The 15,723-nt window shown below is 39.5% G+C and overlaps 1 protein-coding gene across 1 annotated transcript in view; it reads right to left on the bottom strand.

The window, feature by feature from the left end:
* Positions 1-506: 506 nt before the first annotated feature.
* Positions 507-15,723, bottom strand: part of sema4c (sema domain, immunoglobulin domain (Ig), transmembrane domain (TM) and short cytoplasmic domain, (semaphorin) 4C) — a 103,581-nt gene continuing 88,364 nt past the window's right edge. The window contains exons 11-13 of the mRNA XM_062051808.1: positions 9,585-9,742; positions 7,383-7,474; positions 507-2,385 (exon numbers count right to left, since the gene is read on the bottom strand). Coding sequence (XP_061907792.1) covers positions 1,484-2,385; positions 7,383-7,474; positions 9,585-9,742 — 1,152 coding nt within the window. The 3' untranslated portion in view covers positions 507-1,483. The remainder of the gene's footprint in view (positions 2,386-7,382; positions 7,475-9,584; positions 9,743-15,723) is intronic.

Genomic DNA, 15,723 nt, shown 5'->3' on the forward strand with positions numbered 1-15,723 from the left:
GAAACTTTTTATAAAGTTACAAAAAAATAATAATAATAATAATAAATTTATTTATTTATTTATTAAATTTTTTAGACATGTATCTCGTGCGCACGAGAAACTTTTTATAAAGTTATAAAAAAAAAATAATACATTTTTTTTAGTATTTTTTTTGGGAATTTTTTTTAGACATGTATCTCGTGCGCACCAGAAACTTTCTCGTGCGCATAAGAAACTTTTTATAAAGTTAAAAAAAAAATTAAAAAAAATTATACATTTATTTATTTATTTATAGACATGTATCTCGTGCGCAGGAGAAACTTTCTCGTGCGCACCAGAAACTTTCTCGTGCGCACGAGATACATGTCTAAAAAAAAAAAAAAAAAAAATTATAACATTTTTTTTGTATTTTTTTATAACTTTATAAAAAGTTTCTCGTGCACACGAGATACATGTCTAAAAAAAAATAAAAAAAATAAAAAAATATATAATTATAATTTTCCCCCATGTCCCTTTAGGGGCTCTGTAGTTCTGCTAGCCATTCTGTTGTCATACAAGAATGTAGGTTATAGTTTGATTCAGCATGCTGATTGAGTGTTCATGTATTCATCTAGCCTATTTCTATTCATGTGTCCATCAGTAAAATATTTTTAAAGACTACTCCAATTGTTTAGCTGACTATTTATATCCGTGTGTGGCATTGCAGTAGTGTTTTACAAGCTTCTCATCTTATTCCAAAGAATAAGATGGACAGTGTCCAACTTTGAATAATCAAAAAATGGTCAGCTTAACTTCCCGTGGTAAATTTCCGGTAACTTTCCATGGGAACTAACGGGAATATATGGGAAATTAATGGGAATAAACATTGAATGCAACATGCTCGATCTCGCAGCATGATTATGAGCTAAAACAACCTGATTTAACGCAAACTCAGTTGCATTTCAACCCTGCACTGTGCATTCCTCACATTTACCGGAAACTGTCCACCCCTTTGAAACCCTAGTTTTCTCACACAAAATATGATTGTTGCCTTGCTTCAGCATGACTTAGTCTTCTCTTGGCTCACCAATAATAAAAAAAAAAAGAAAAAAAAAAAAAGGGAAGACTCGCTTCCAGTTTTAAGTGCAGTAAAAAGCTGACAAAAGTCCCCCAGGCCATCCCGTCCGTCAAGTGGCGTCCGGACAACAAAGTGATGCCGTTTGCTTGATTACCTCGCCTACGGGGGTTCTTCTCTGCACTCCTGTTCCAATCACAGTTGAGACAAATGGCCGTTGTGCACAGTGCAAGCAGAGAAAGTCCGAGACTTTGCGGTGCGGAGCCGAGAAGGGGTGTGAGCGTCTATATTTAACATGCCGTCAAAGTCTACAGTGAGCCAAACAGGCATTGGCAGGGCGAGAGACAGACGTGACCACGTGTCACTGGAAAGGAGGGCAGGCATCCTCGAAAAGAGGGAGGTAGCTCGGTTGTTTTTTTGTTGTTTTTTTCCCTTCCAGGAGGAGAAGCCTTAGACGGACGACTCCTCGGGATTTGCGTCGGGCAGCACGCTCCTCTGCTGCAGGGTGCGCCTCAGCTCCTCCTTGAAGGGGCCCGAGTAGTCGTTCCCGCCCACGCCGAGCCCGCCCAGCCCGCCGCCGCCGCCGCCAGCGCAAGCCCCGCTAGCCCTTTCCTCCCCCGCCGTGCTCAGGTTCAGGCGGACGTAGCCGTTGCTGCCGGAGCCCCTGATGTTGGTGAGGCTGAGACGGCTGGGGGAGTGGATGGGCTGGCCCGGGATGGCGCTGGGTGACGCCGTGCCGCCCACGCTGGCGGGCCCGATGGCGTGACCGGGGACGATTTTAAGCGAGCCGTCTGAGTAGTAATAATTGGCGCCCGTCTCCCAGAAACGGTCTTCGTCGGTGGGCATTTTGCTGGGCACAAACGTGGGCGGCTCCTTGGGTAAGGTGATGGGGTAGACCAGGGTACTTTCGAGAGGCTTCATGTCGGCTCCTTTCCCGAGAGCCAGTTTCAGTCTCCGGCGGAGGTACAGCGCCGCCACCAGGAGCAGCAGACACGCCGCGCCCAGGGTGATGACCAGCACCCAGAAGAGCCCCATGCTGCTGTCCGGAGCCCGGGCTTCCATGAAGACGGGCGCACTGGCCACCACCGTCACCTGGTAGCGCTCGGTCTGGAACTTCACGCCCTGCTCCTCGGAATAGCAGACGTAACGGCCGGCTTGGATCTGACCCGCTTCGGGGACGACGAGGGCCTTGAGGGTCTGGTCGAAGCGTGGCCCTCCGGCCTCGGGGTCGCCCAGCAGGAGCTCGCGGTCGTTGACGACCCAAAAGGGCTGAGCGAGGTTGGAGATCAGCTGGCAGGGCAGCACCATGTCCGAGCCCACCACCACCGTCACGTTCCGCAGGCGGGAGTGCTCTGCGGGAGAGACCGGGAAGAGGGGAGAAAAGGTTTTTAATAGGGATGTCCGATAATGGCTTTTTGCCGATATCCGGTATGCCGATATTGTCCAACTCTTTAATTACCGATATCGATATCAACCGATATATACAGTCGTGGAATTAACACATTATTATGCTTAATTTGGACAACCAGGTATGGTGAAGATAAGGTACTTTTTAAAAAAATGAATCAAATAAAATAAGATAAATAAATTAAAAACATTTTCTTCAATAAAAAAGAAAGTAAAACAATATAAAAACAGTTACATAGAAACTAGTAATTAATGAAAATTTGTAAAATTAACTGTTGAAGGTTAGTATTATTAGTGGACCAGCAGCACGCGCAATCATGTGTGCTTACGGACTGTATCCCTTGCAGACTGTATTGATATATATTGATATATAATGTAGGAACCAGAATATTAATAACAGAAAGAAACAACCCTTTTGTGTGAATGAGTGTAAATGGGGGAGGGAGTTTTTTTGGGTTGGTGCACTAATTGTAAGTGTATCTTGTGTTTTTTATGTGGATTTAATTTTAAAAAAAAAAAAAAAAAAGAAAAAAAAACCTGATACTGATAATAAAAAAAACGATACCGATAATTTCCGATATTACATTTAACGCATTTATCGGCCGATAATATCGGCAGACCGATATTATCGGACATCTCTAGTTTTTAAGTGTCATTCAGAATCATTCAAATCAGTGAAGTGAATTCTGCCGCTTTTTGTCCGCTTCACATTGAAAACCATGTGACCTACGCTTTAAACTACAAACCCCGTTTCCATATGAGTTGGGAAATAAATAAAAAGATAGTACAAATTTAAAAACTAGAACAGCCTAATAGCTAGAACTAGCACGCATATATCTAAAAAGAAAATACTTTTTTTTAAAAAGAAGCGTTTTTAAGCCATTTTTTAAAAAGCATCCACAGTCTGTGGTGCCCTCAGGTGGTCAGGGAGAGCGTTCCACAGATTGGGAGCGTTTTTTTTAATCATATTTTTCACTACAAACATGATCTTTAAGTGCAAAGAATTGTGCACGAACTTCCCCTGTTTCAAGCAAATAAAAAAAAATATATAAAAAATTACAGTTGATGTCTTTAAAGCAGGGGTCACCAACGCGGTGCCCGCGGGCACCAGGTAGCCCGTAAGGACCAGATGAGTAGCCCGCTGGCCTGTTCTAAAAATAGCTCAAATAGCAGCACTTACCAGTGAGCTGCCTCTATTTTTTAAATTGTATTTATTTACTAGCAAGCTGGTCTCGCTTTGCCCGACATTTTTAATTCTAAGAGAGACAAAACTCAAATAGAATTTGAAAATCCAAGAAAATATTTTAAAGACTTGGTCTTCACTTGTTTAAAAAAATACATTATTTTTTTTTACTTTACTTCTTATAACTTTCAGAAAGACAAATTTAGAGAAAAAATACAACCTTAAAAACGATTTTAGGATTTTTAAACACATATACCTTTTTACCTTTTAAATTCCTTCCTCTTCTTTCCTGACAATTTAAATCAATGTTCAAGTAAATGTATTTTTTTTTATTGTAAAGAATAATAAATACATTTTAATTTAATTCTTCATTTTAGCTTCTGTTTTTTCGACGAAGAATATTTGTGAAATATTTCTTCAAACTTATTATGATTAAAATTCAAAAAAATTATTCTGGCAAATCTAGAAAATCCGTAGAATCAAATTTAAATCTTATTTCAAATTCTTTTGAATTTATTTTAAAATTTTTGTTCTGGAAAATCTAGAAGAAATAATGATTTGTCTTTGTTAGAAATATAGCTTGGTCCAATTTGTTATATATTCTAACAAAGTGTAGATTGAATTTTAACCTATTTAAAACATGTCATCAAAATTCTAAAATTAATCTTAATCAGGAAAAATTACTAATGATGTTCCATAAATTATTTTTTTTAAGTTTTTGTCTTCTTTTTTTCGGTTGAATTTTGAATTTTAAAGAGTCGAAATTGAAGATAAACTATGTTTCAAAATTTAATTGTCATTTTTTTCGTGTTTTCTCCTCTTTTAAACCGTTCAATTAAGTGTAAATATCATTAATTATTAATAATAACATAGAGTTAAAGGTAAATTGAGCAAATTGGCTATTTCTGGCAATTTATTTAAGTGTGTATCAAACTGGTAGCCCTTCGCATTAATCAGTACCCAAGAAGTAGCTCTTGCTTTCAAAAAGGTTGGTGACCCCTGCTTTAAAGTGATCCAGTGTAGATAAATATAAACGGAATACAATGATTTGCAAATCATTGTATTCCGTTTATATTTACATCTAACACGATTTCCCAACTCATATGGAAACGGGGTTTGTACATGTACACGCGTTTGGGAGAGTGGCCGTGCCGGCAACCTGAGGGTTCCCGGTTCGATCCCCACCTTCTACCAACCCGGTCACGTCCCTTTGTGTCCTTGAGCGAGACACGTCACCCTTGCTCCTGATGGGTCGTGGTTAGGGCCTTCCCCGCCGTCAGTGTGTGAATGGGTGAATGTGGAAATAGTGTCAAAGCGCTTTTGAGTACCTTGAAGGTAGAAAAGTATAACCCATTTACCATTTACACCAGTGGGAGCGACGCTGAGAGCAAGGGGGGGGCGAAGTGTCTTGCCCAAGGACACAACGGCAGTGACTCGGATGGCAAAAGCTGGCACACGCAAGTTTTAGGATGGCGGCTCTACCATCTGAGCCACGCCGCCCCCAAATTAAAAGTCTCCACAAGCAAGATTCCATCCACTTAAATCCGGACTACAAGATGCTACTTCTTTCCCCACGCTTTGCACCCTGCGGCTTACAAAACAGTGCGGCTAATTCATGGATTTCTCTTTGCTAATGGCCACAACGTCATGTATTCAATACGTAGTTTTTCATATTACAGCGACAGACACACTGAAAAGGTGTGTTTTTGTCCGGCCTTCTGGATGGCCTTGCGTTGAACGTGACATTTACGCGTAAGACAGTACCACATAAGATATGTTTCAATTGCTGACGCAGGTTTATTGTGTTTTAAATGCGGCAGAAAATAACCCGTTTTGTACAGTGATCATATCATACCGTGACATTTTGATACCGTTACATCCCAGTGGCGGGCCGTGCGTTTCCCACCTAGGCCTTTTAGTGATGTCCGAGTTCAATGATTACCTCTCAAAATACCACCAGTGACGTCACCGCACGTGACCATTGCTGGAGAAATACTATACAGTAACCCACTAACCCACCAGTGCCTCCATGGAAATGCCCCCACTCTACCTCAAAGAACTGCTCACCCCCAAATCCTCTGTGGAACACTCTCCCTGACCACATAAGGGCACCACAGACTGTGAATGTTTTTAAAAAAGGCTTAAAAAGCTTTTTTTTTTTTTTTAGATATATGCATGCTAGTTCTATTAGGCTGTTCTAGTTTTTATTTTTTATTTTTTTTATTATCTTTTTATTTTTTTTAACACACTGTAGCACTTTGAGGTTGTTAGCTCAATGTAAAGTGCTTTTACAAATAAAATTCATTAGTATTCAAATTCATTATCAGGAACACATTACACAGGAACGCTCTCCCTGACCACCTGAGGGCACCACAGACTGTGAATGCTTTTAAAAAGCCTTTTTTATTATTTTTTTTAGATATATGCGTGCTAGTTCTATCTATTAGGCTGTTCTAGTTTTTTATTTTATTTTTTATTTTTATTATCTTTTTATTTTTTTAACACACTTTGAGGTTGTTAGCTCAATGTAAAGTGCTTTTACAAATACAATTCATTAGTATTCAAATTCATTATCAGGAACACATTACACAGGAACGCTCTCCCTGACCACCTGAGGGCACCACAGACTGTGAATGCTTTTAAAAAGCCTTTTTTTTTTTTTAAGATATATGCGTGCTAGTTCTATCTATTAGGCTGTTCTAGTTTTTTTTTTTTTTTTTAATTTTTATTATCTTTTTATTTTTCTTTAACACACTGTAGCACTTTGAGGTTGTTAGCTCAATGTAAAGTGTTTTTACAAATAAAATTCATTAGTATTCAAATTCATTATCAGGAACACATTACACAGGGACGCTCTCCCTGACCACCTGAGGGCACCACAGACTGTGAATGCTTTTAAAAAGCCTTTTTTTTTTTTTTAAGATATATGCATGCTAGTTCTATCTATTAGGCTGTTCTAGTTTTTAATTTTTTTTAAAATTTGTATTATCTTTTTATTTTTTTAACACACTGTAGCACTTTGAGGTTGTTAGCTCAATGTAAAGTGCTTTTACAAATAAAATTAATTAGTATTCAAATTCATTATCAGGAACACATTACACAGGAACGCTCTCCCTGACCACCTGAGGGCACCACAGACTGTGAATGTTTTTAAAAAAGGCTTAAAAAGCTTTTTTTTTTTTTTTTTTTAGATATATGCGTGCTAGTTCTATCTATTAGGCTGTTCTAGTTTTTATTTTTTTTAAAATTTTTATTATCTTTTTATTTTTCTTTAACACACTGTAGCACTTTGAGGTTGTTAGCTCAATGTAAAGTGCTTTTACAAATGAAATTCATTAGTATTCAAATTCATTATCAGGAACACATTACACAGGAACGCTCTCCCTGACCACCTGAGGGCACCACAGACTGTGAATGCTTTTAAAAAAGGCTTAAAAAAACCCTTCTTTTTAAAAAAGCCTTTTTTTTTTAGATGTATGCGTGCTAGTTCTGATTGGATACAAACTAACAACTAACAATAGCACTGGAAGGAGCATAATATGACATGAAGAGAGTGTGCATACTTTTAGATATTTAGGGAAAGTAAATTAATTTTATCTTTAAATATGATCATGATTTCTGCACTGCTACACCCCTATTTGATTGTAAAGCTTGCCAGCCAACGTCTAGTACATTTGCTTGCCAGTCCTGCGCCAGCATCCAACCCCCAGTTGGGGTCACTGCTGAGGCATTATGCCCTCCCATGATACCTTCACTCACCAGGGCTGGGGATGGAGACAGGTTTATCAAACTTGGCTTTCCCCCGGCTGAACCTTTCCAGCATGAGGTCTTGTGACAGGGAGGAGGTGGACCTGCAGGAGGGAGAAAAGAACAACTTTTGCTAGAATGTACTATTGACAACGCGGGATCCATTATGTATGTGGACTCTAGACTCAGGAGATGTTATACCCGTGTCTTTCCACTGGGATATGCAGTATTGTCTATTTCTGAGTAAATAGAATACATCAAAGTCTTTACTCAGCATTAGGTTGATCATTACACCCGGCTTATACGCTAATTATTCACAAGTGGCTTTTTAGAAATGATTTATTACCTAACTGGTCAGGCTTTTGTGTGTTTTTAGCAGCAACTAAAAGTATCATCCATCCATTTTTGTATACTGCTTGTCCTCATTATGTGGGCTCTGAACCGAGGATGTCGTTGTGGCTTGTGCAGCCCTTTGAGACACTTGTGATTTAGGGCTAAATACAAACCCCGTTTCCATATGAGTTGGGAAATTGTGTTAGATGTAAATATAAACGGAATACAATGATTTGCAAATCCTTTTCAACCCATATTCAATTGAATGCACTACAAAGACAACATATTTGATGTTCAAACTCATAAACTTTATTTTTTTTTGCAAATAATAATTAACTTAGAATTTCATGGCTGCAACACGTGCCAAAGAAGTTGGGAAAGGGCATGTTCACCACTGTGTTACATGGCCTTTCCTTTTAACAACACTCAGTAAACGTTTGGGAACTGAGGAGACACATTTTTTAAACTTCTCAGGTGGAATTCTTTCCCATTCTTGCTTGATGTACAGCTTAAGTTGTTCAACAGTCCGGGGGTCTCCCTTGTGCTATTTTAGGCTTCATAATGCGCCACACATTTTCAATGGGAGACAGGTCTGGACTACAGGCAGGCCAGTCTAGTACCCGCACTCTTTTACTATGAAGCCACGTTGATGTAACACGTGGCTTGGCATTGTCTTGCTGAAATAAGCAGGGGCGTCCATGGTAACGTTGCTTGGATGGCAACATATGTTGCTCCAAAACCTGTATGTACCTTTCAGCATTAATGACGCCTTCACAGATGTGTAAGTTACCCATGTCTTGGGCACTAATACACCCCCATACCATCACACATGCTGGCTTTTCAACTTTGCACCTATAACAATCCGGATGGTTCTTTTCCTCTTTGGTCCGGAGGACACGACAGTTTCCAAAAACAATTTGAAATGTGGACTCGTCAGACCACAGAACACCTTTCCACTTTGTATCAGTCCATCTTAGATGAGCTCAGGCCCAGCGAAGCCGACGGCGTTTCTGGGTGTTGTTGATAAACGGTTTTCGCCTTGCATAGGAGAGTTTTAACTTGCACTTACAGATGTAGCGACCACCTGTACTTACTGACAGTGGGTTTCTGAAGTGTTCCTGAGCCCATGTGGTGATATCCTTTACACACTGATGTCGCTTGTTGATGCAGTACAGCCTGCGGGATGGAAGGTCACGGGCTTAGCTGCTTACGTGCAGTGATTTCTCCAGATTCTCTGAACCCTTTGATGATATTACGGAGCGTAGATGGTGAAATCTCTAAATTCCTTGCAATAGCTGGTTGAGAAAGGTTGTTCTTAAACTGTTCAACAATTTGCTCACGCATTTGTTGACAAAGTGGTGACCCTCGCCCCATCCTTGTTTGTGAATGACTGAGCATTTCATGGAATCTACCTTTATACCCAATCATGGCACCCACCCGTTCCCAATGTGCCTGTTCACCCGTGGGATGTTCCAAATAAGTGTTTGATGAGCATTCCTCAACTTTATCAGTATTTATTGCCACCTTTCCCAACTTCTTTGTCACGTGTTGCTGGCATCAAATTCTAAAGTTAATGATTATTTGCAACAAAAAAAAAGGTTTATCAGTTTGAACATCAAATATGTTGTCTTTGTAGCATATTCAACTGAATATGGGTTGAAAAGGATTCGCAAATCATTGTATTCCGTTTATATTTACATCTAACACAATTTCCCAACTCATATAGAAACGGGTTTGTATTTCTGTCCTGCCAAATATTAATTCAGGATGTCCTATTATGCAGCTCGTTTATTTCACTAGTTTTTTTGTTTTTTTCCCCCACTAAAATCTAGTCTTTTCATTTTGATATTTTTGACAGTTCTTTCTGTAGCGTGGTCTCACCCTCGATGGAGGTCGATGCGTACACAGGCTCGGCCCTCGCTGTCCCAGGCGCAGTAGGGGTCTCGGGCCAGCAGACAGTCTGGCTGGGACTGATAGCGGCTGCAGTTGGCTAAGGGCAGCTGGAGAACCTCTGATCGAGAGCCGATGTACACGTACTTCTGATGGGGGACAATGAGAGCGGGAGAAAAGGGCGGGTAGATTAGAGACGGTTGAATAGGGAGACGGAAGATAAACAGACAGAGACAGAGAGAGAGAGACTCATTTCAGGGGCGGAGGAGATAATGGGATAATCGCTCTCAATTACAATAACATTTAGCCCGCGACGCTCCTTCCCGATCCAATCTGGGTTGCACTCTTTTCACCAAAGCCGAACAAAAAAAAAAAGTGCAGGCTTGTCCGCAAAAGGACGTATCGATACACTGCAAAAAGTCAGTGTTCAAAAACAAAACAAAAAAATACAAAAATGAGGGGTATTTTACTTGAACTAAGCAAAATTATCTGCCAATAGAACAAGAAAATTCGGCTTGTCAAGACTTTCCAAAACAAGTTAAATTAGGTAACCTCAATGAACCCAAAAATACCTTAAAATAAGTATATTCTCACTAATAACAAGTGTACTACTGTCAGAATAATTGTATCTAAGTTATAACAAACTTTGTGTTTCAATTAGTTCCCGGCGACAAGACAAAAGCCGTCTTTGATCTTACCAATCAAAAGGCTTGTAAAACTCCACTGTGTAGGATGGGAAGCGACATGAAGGTGTGGGTTTCTTTGAGCTATTGTAATCCACAGGAAGATTTTGTCTTGACCCGAGATCCACAAAGCGGAGAGGAAGCAGGACCTGACCCCCCCTCCAGGCACCTTTTCTTTGAACTGTTTTGGTAACCAAAGGCGACGGCTGTTTACGACCCCCCTCCCTTTAGAAACAGCTGTTGCCATGTAATCAGGGAAAGTCCAAATAAAAGAGGATGTGTACAATCTTTCGTCAGAGCGTGGTGGGACACCGTACAAGGGTGTATACAGGTCTACACGTTTCTCCTCATTGAGCCAAATTTGATTCTGTCTCTGTTTAATTCCTTGCTTCTTTGTCTGTTTAATAGATGTCAAACAAGTAAAATTAGCTAACCTCAATGAACCCAAAAATACCCCAAAATAAGTATTTTCTCACTAATAACAAGTGCACTTTTCTTGGTACAAAAAACTAATACGAGACCTTTTTGTTCGATATGTTGAAAAATATTCTTAAATTAAGTAAATGCTAGTGCCATTATCTTGACATAATGATATGCGCTCGGCATTACATTTCTTGCATTTTTCCATCGATAACATGACATCATCGCGCCAAGTGCGTGCTCTTTCAGTCAATATATATACAAGCGGTAGAAATTGGATGGATGGACGGATATATATATATGTATATATATATATACACACACTACCGTTCAAAAGTTTGGGGTCACCCAAACAATTTTGTGGAATAGCCTTCATTTCTAAGAACAAGAATAGACTGTCGAGTTTCAGATGAAAGTTCTCTTTTTCTGGCCATTTTGAGCGTTTAATTGACCCCACTAATGTGATGCTCCAGAAACTCAATCTGCTCAAAGGAAGATCAGTTTTGTAGCTTCTGTAACGAGCTAAACTGTTTTCAGATGTGTGAACATGATTGCACAAAGGTTTTCTAATCATCAATTAGCCTTCTGAGCCAATGAGCAAACACATTGTACCATTAGAACACTGGAGTGATAGTTGCTGGAAATGGGCCTCTATACACCTATGTAGATATTGCACCAAAAACCAGACATTTGCAGCTAGAATAGTCATTTACCACATTAGCAATGTATTGAGTGTATTTCTTTAAAGTTAAGACTAGTTTCAAGTTATCTTCATTGAAAAGTACAGTGCTTTTCCTTCAAAAATAAGGACATTTCAATGTGACCCCAAACTTTTGAACGGTAGTGTATATATATATATATATATATATATATATATATATATATATATATATATATATATATATATATATATATATATATATATATATATATATATATATATATATATATATATATATATATATATATATATATATTTATATACAGCCCGGCCACCAACCCAATTTTTTTTTATTGTAATTTTGAAGAATTTATCTGAATGTGCATGAACTATTTCTGTTCAAAATTGTTTGAAATGTCACATGTTAAAGGCCTACTGAAACCCACTACTACCGACCACGCAGTCTGATAGTTTATATATCAATGATGAAATCTTAACATTATAACACATGCCAATACGGCCGGGTTAACTTATAAAGTGACATTTTAAATTTGCCGCTAAACTTCCGGTTCGAAACGCCTCTAAGGATGACGTATGCGCGTGACGTAGCCCGGCGAACACGGGTATGCCTTCCACATTGAAGCCGATACGAAAAAGCTCTGTTTTCATTTCATAATTCCACAGTATTCTGGACATCTGTGTTCGTGAATCTGTTTCAATCATGTTCATTGCATTATGGAGAAGGATGCCGAGCAAGCAAAGAAGAAAGTTGTCGGTGCGAAATGGACGTATTTTTCGAACGTAGTCAGCCACAACAGTACACAGCCGGCGCTTCTTTGTTTACATTCCCGAAAGATGCAGTCAAGATGGAAGAACTCGGATAACAGAGACTCTAACCAGGAGGACTTTTGATTTGGATACACAGACGCCTGTAGAGAACTGGGACAACACAGACTCTTACCAGGATTACTTTGATTTGGATGACAAAGACGCAGACGTGCTACTGTGAGTATGCAGCTTTGGCTTTTTTTTGCGTATGTACGTAACTTTTTTTAAATATATAAGCTTTATGAACCTTGGGTTAGGTGAACGGTCTTTTGGGCTGAGAGATTGTGTGTGTTGATCATGTGTTTGAATTGTATTGGCGTGTTCTATGGAGCTAGGAGCTAGCAGAGGAGCTAGGAGCTAGCATAACACGTACCGTACCGTACGTGCGCGTCACGTACGTAACTTTTAAAAAATATATAAGTTTTATGAACCTTGGGTTAGGTGAACGGTCTTTTGGGCTGAGTGATTGTGTGTGTTGATCAGGTGTTTGAATTGTATTGGCGTGTTCTATGGAGCTAGGAGCTAGCAGAGGAGCTAGGAGCTAGCATAACAAACACGCAGGTGTTATTATGCAGGATTAATTTGTGGCATATTAAATATAAGCCTGGTTGTGTTGTGGCTAATAGAGTATATATATGTCTTGTGTTTATTTACTGTTGTAGTCATTCCCAGCTGAATATCAGGTACCGTGAGTATGCAGCCTTGGCTGCTAAACATTCGATAACTTGACCGTATGTGCGCGTCACGTGACGTACGTAACTTTTTAAAAATATATAAGCTTTATGAACCTTGGGTTAGGTAAACGGTCTTTTGGGCTGAGTGATTGTGTGTGTTGATCAGGTGTTTGAATTGTATTGGCGTGTTCTATGGAGCTAGGAGCTAGCAGAGGAGCTAGGAGCTAGCATAACAAACACGCAGGTGTTTTTATGCAGGATTAATTTGTGGCATATTAAATATAAGCCTGGTTGTGTTGTGGCTAATAGAGTATATATATGTCTTGTGTTTATTTACTGTTGTAGTCATTCCCAGCTGAATATCAGGTCACCCCCGGCTCTCACAGCATCTTCCCTATCTGAATAGCTTCAACTCCCCACTAGTCCTTCACTTGCACTTTACTCATCCACAAATCTTTCATCCTCGCTCAAATTAATGGGGAAATTGTCGCTTTCTCGGTCCGAATCTCTCTCACTTCATGCGGCCATCATTGTAAACAATAGGGAACTTTGCGTATATGTTCAACTGACTACGTCACGCTACTTCCGGTAGGTGCAAGCCTTTTTTTTATCAGATACCAAAAGTTGCAATCTTTATCGTCGTTGTTCTATACTAAATCCTTTCAGCAAAAATATGGCAATATCGCGAAATGATCAAGTATGACACATAGAATAGATCTGCTATCCCCGTTTAAATAAAAAAAATTCATTTCAGTAGGCCTTTAAATGTTTAAATATGTGTTTTCTATTGTTTCATTGAAAATAAAACAGCAAAGTCCATTTGGCTGTCATCTGTTTTAATTATGAGACACAATTGTGTCAAAGTCATGATTTTTTTTTTTTTCATGCTTGAAATAAGAAATTATTACTTTAAAAAAAGTAGTTTTATACTTGTGAGTGTTGATGACACAGCTTTGCAACAGTTGATATTCTAGTTTCAAGCATGTTTTACTCAATATAGGTCATCAAATCTCAGCAACAAGCTGTAATATCTTACTGAGATCATTAAGGACCAAAACCCTTAAAGGCCTACTGAAATGAATTTTTTTTATTTAAACGGGGATAGCAGATCTATTCTATGTGTCATACTTGATCATTTCGCGATATTGCCATATTTTTGCTGAAAGGATTTAGTATAGAACAACGACGATAAAGATTGCAACTTTTGGTATCTGATAAAAAAAAGGCTTGCCCCTACCGGAAGTAGCGTGACGTAGTCAGTTGAACATATACGCAAAGTTCCCTATTGTTTACAATGATGGCCGCATGAAGTGAGAGAGATTCGGACCGAGAAAGCGACAATTTCCCCATTAATTTGAGCGAGGATGAAAGATTTGTGGATGAGTAAAGTGCAAGTGAAGGACTAGTGGGGAGTTGAAGCTATTCAGATAGGGAAGATGCTGTGAGACCCGAGGGTGACCTGATATTCAGCTGGGAATGACTACAACAGTAAATAAACACAAGACATATATATACTCTATTAGCCACAACACAACCAGGCTTATATTTAATATGCCACAAATTAATCCTGCATAAAAACACCTGCGTGTTTGTTATGCTAGCTCCTAGCTCCTCTGCTAGCTCCTAGCTCCATAGAACACGCCAATACAATTCAAACACCTGATCAACACACACAATCACTCAGCCCAAAAGACAGTTTACCTAACCCAAGGTTCATAAAGCTTATATATTTTTAAAAAGTTACGTACGTGACGCGCACATACGGTCAAGTTATCGAATGTTTAGCAGCCAAGGCTGCATACTCACGGTACCTGATATTCAGCTGGGAATGACTACAACAGTAAATAAACACAAGACATATATATACTCTATTAGCCACAACACAACCAGGCTTATATTTAATATGCCACAAATTAATCCTGCATAATAACACCTGCGTGTTTGTTATGCTAGCTCCTAGCTCCTCTGCTAGCTCCTAGCTCCATAGAACACGCCAATACAATTCAAACACCTGATCAACACACACAATCACTCAGCCCAAAAGACCGTTCACCTAACCCAAGGTTCATAAAGCTTATATATTTTTAAAAAGTTACGTACGTGACGCGCACGTACGGTACGGTACGTGTTATGCTAGCTCCTAGCTCCTCTGCTAGCTCCTAGCTCCATAGAACACGCCAATACAATTCAAACACATGATCAACACACACAATCACTCAGCCCAAAAGACCGTTCACCTAACCCAAGGTTCATAAAGCTTATATATTTAAAAAAAGTTACGTACATACGCAAAAAAAAGCCAAAGCTGCATACTCACAGTAGCACGTCTGCGTCTTTGTCATCCAAATCAAAGTAATCCTGGTAAGAGTCTGTGTTGTCCCAGTTCTCTACAGGCGTCTGTGTATCCAAATCAAAAGTCCTCCTGGTTAGAGTCTCTGTTATCCGAGTTCTTCCATCTTGACTGCATCTTTCGGGAATGTAAACAAAGAAGCGACGGCTGTGTACTGTTGTGGCTGACTACGTTCGAAAAATACGTCCATTTCGCACCGACAACTTTCTTCTTTGCTTGCTTGGCTTCCTTCTCCATAATGCAATGAACATGATTGAAACAGATTCACGAACACAGATGTCCAGAATACTGTGGAATTATGAAATGAAAACAGAGCTTTTTCGTATCGGCTTCAATGTGGAAGGCATACCCGTGTTCGCCGGGCTACGTCACGCGCATACGTCATCCGCAGAGGCGTTTCGAACCGGAAGTTTAGCGGCAAATTTAAAATGTCACTTTATAAGTTAACCCGGCCGTATTGGCATGTGTTATAATGTTAAGATTTCATCATTGATATATAAACTATCAGACTGCG

This window comes from Entelurus aequoreus, linkage group LG06, assembly GCF_033978785.1.
Source record: "Entelurus aequoreus isolate RoL-2023_Sb linkage group LG06, RoL_Eaeq_v1.1, whole genome shotgun sequence".
In the NCBI taxonomy this organism is placed as follows: Eukaryota; Metazoa; Chordata; class Actinopteri; order Syngnathiformes; family Syngnathidae; genus Entelurus; species Entelurus aequoreus.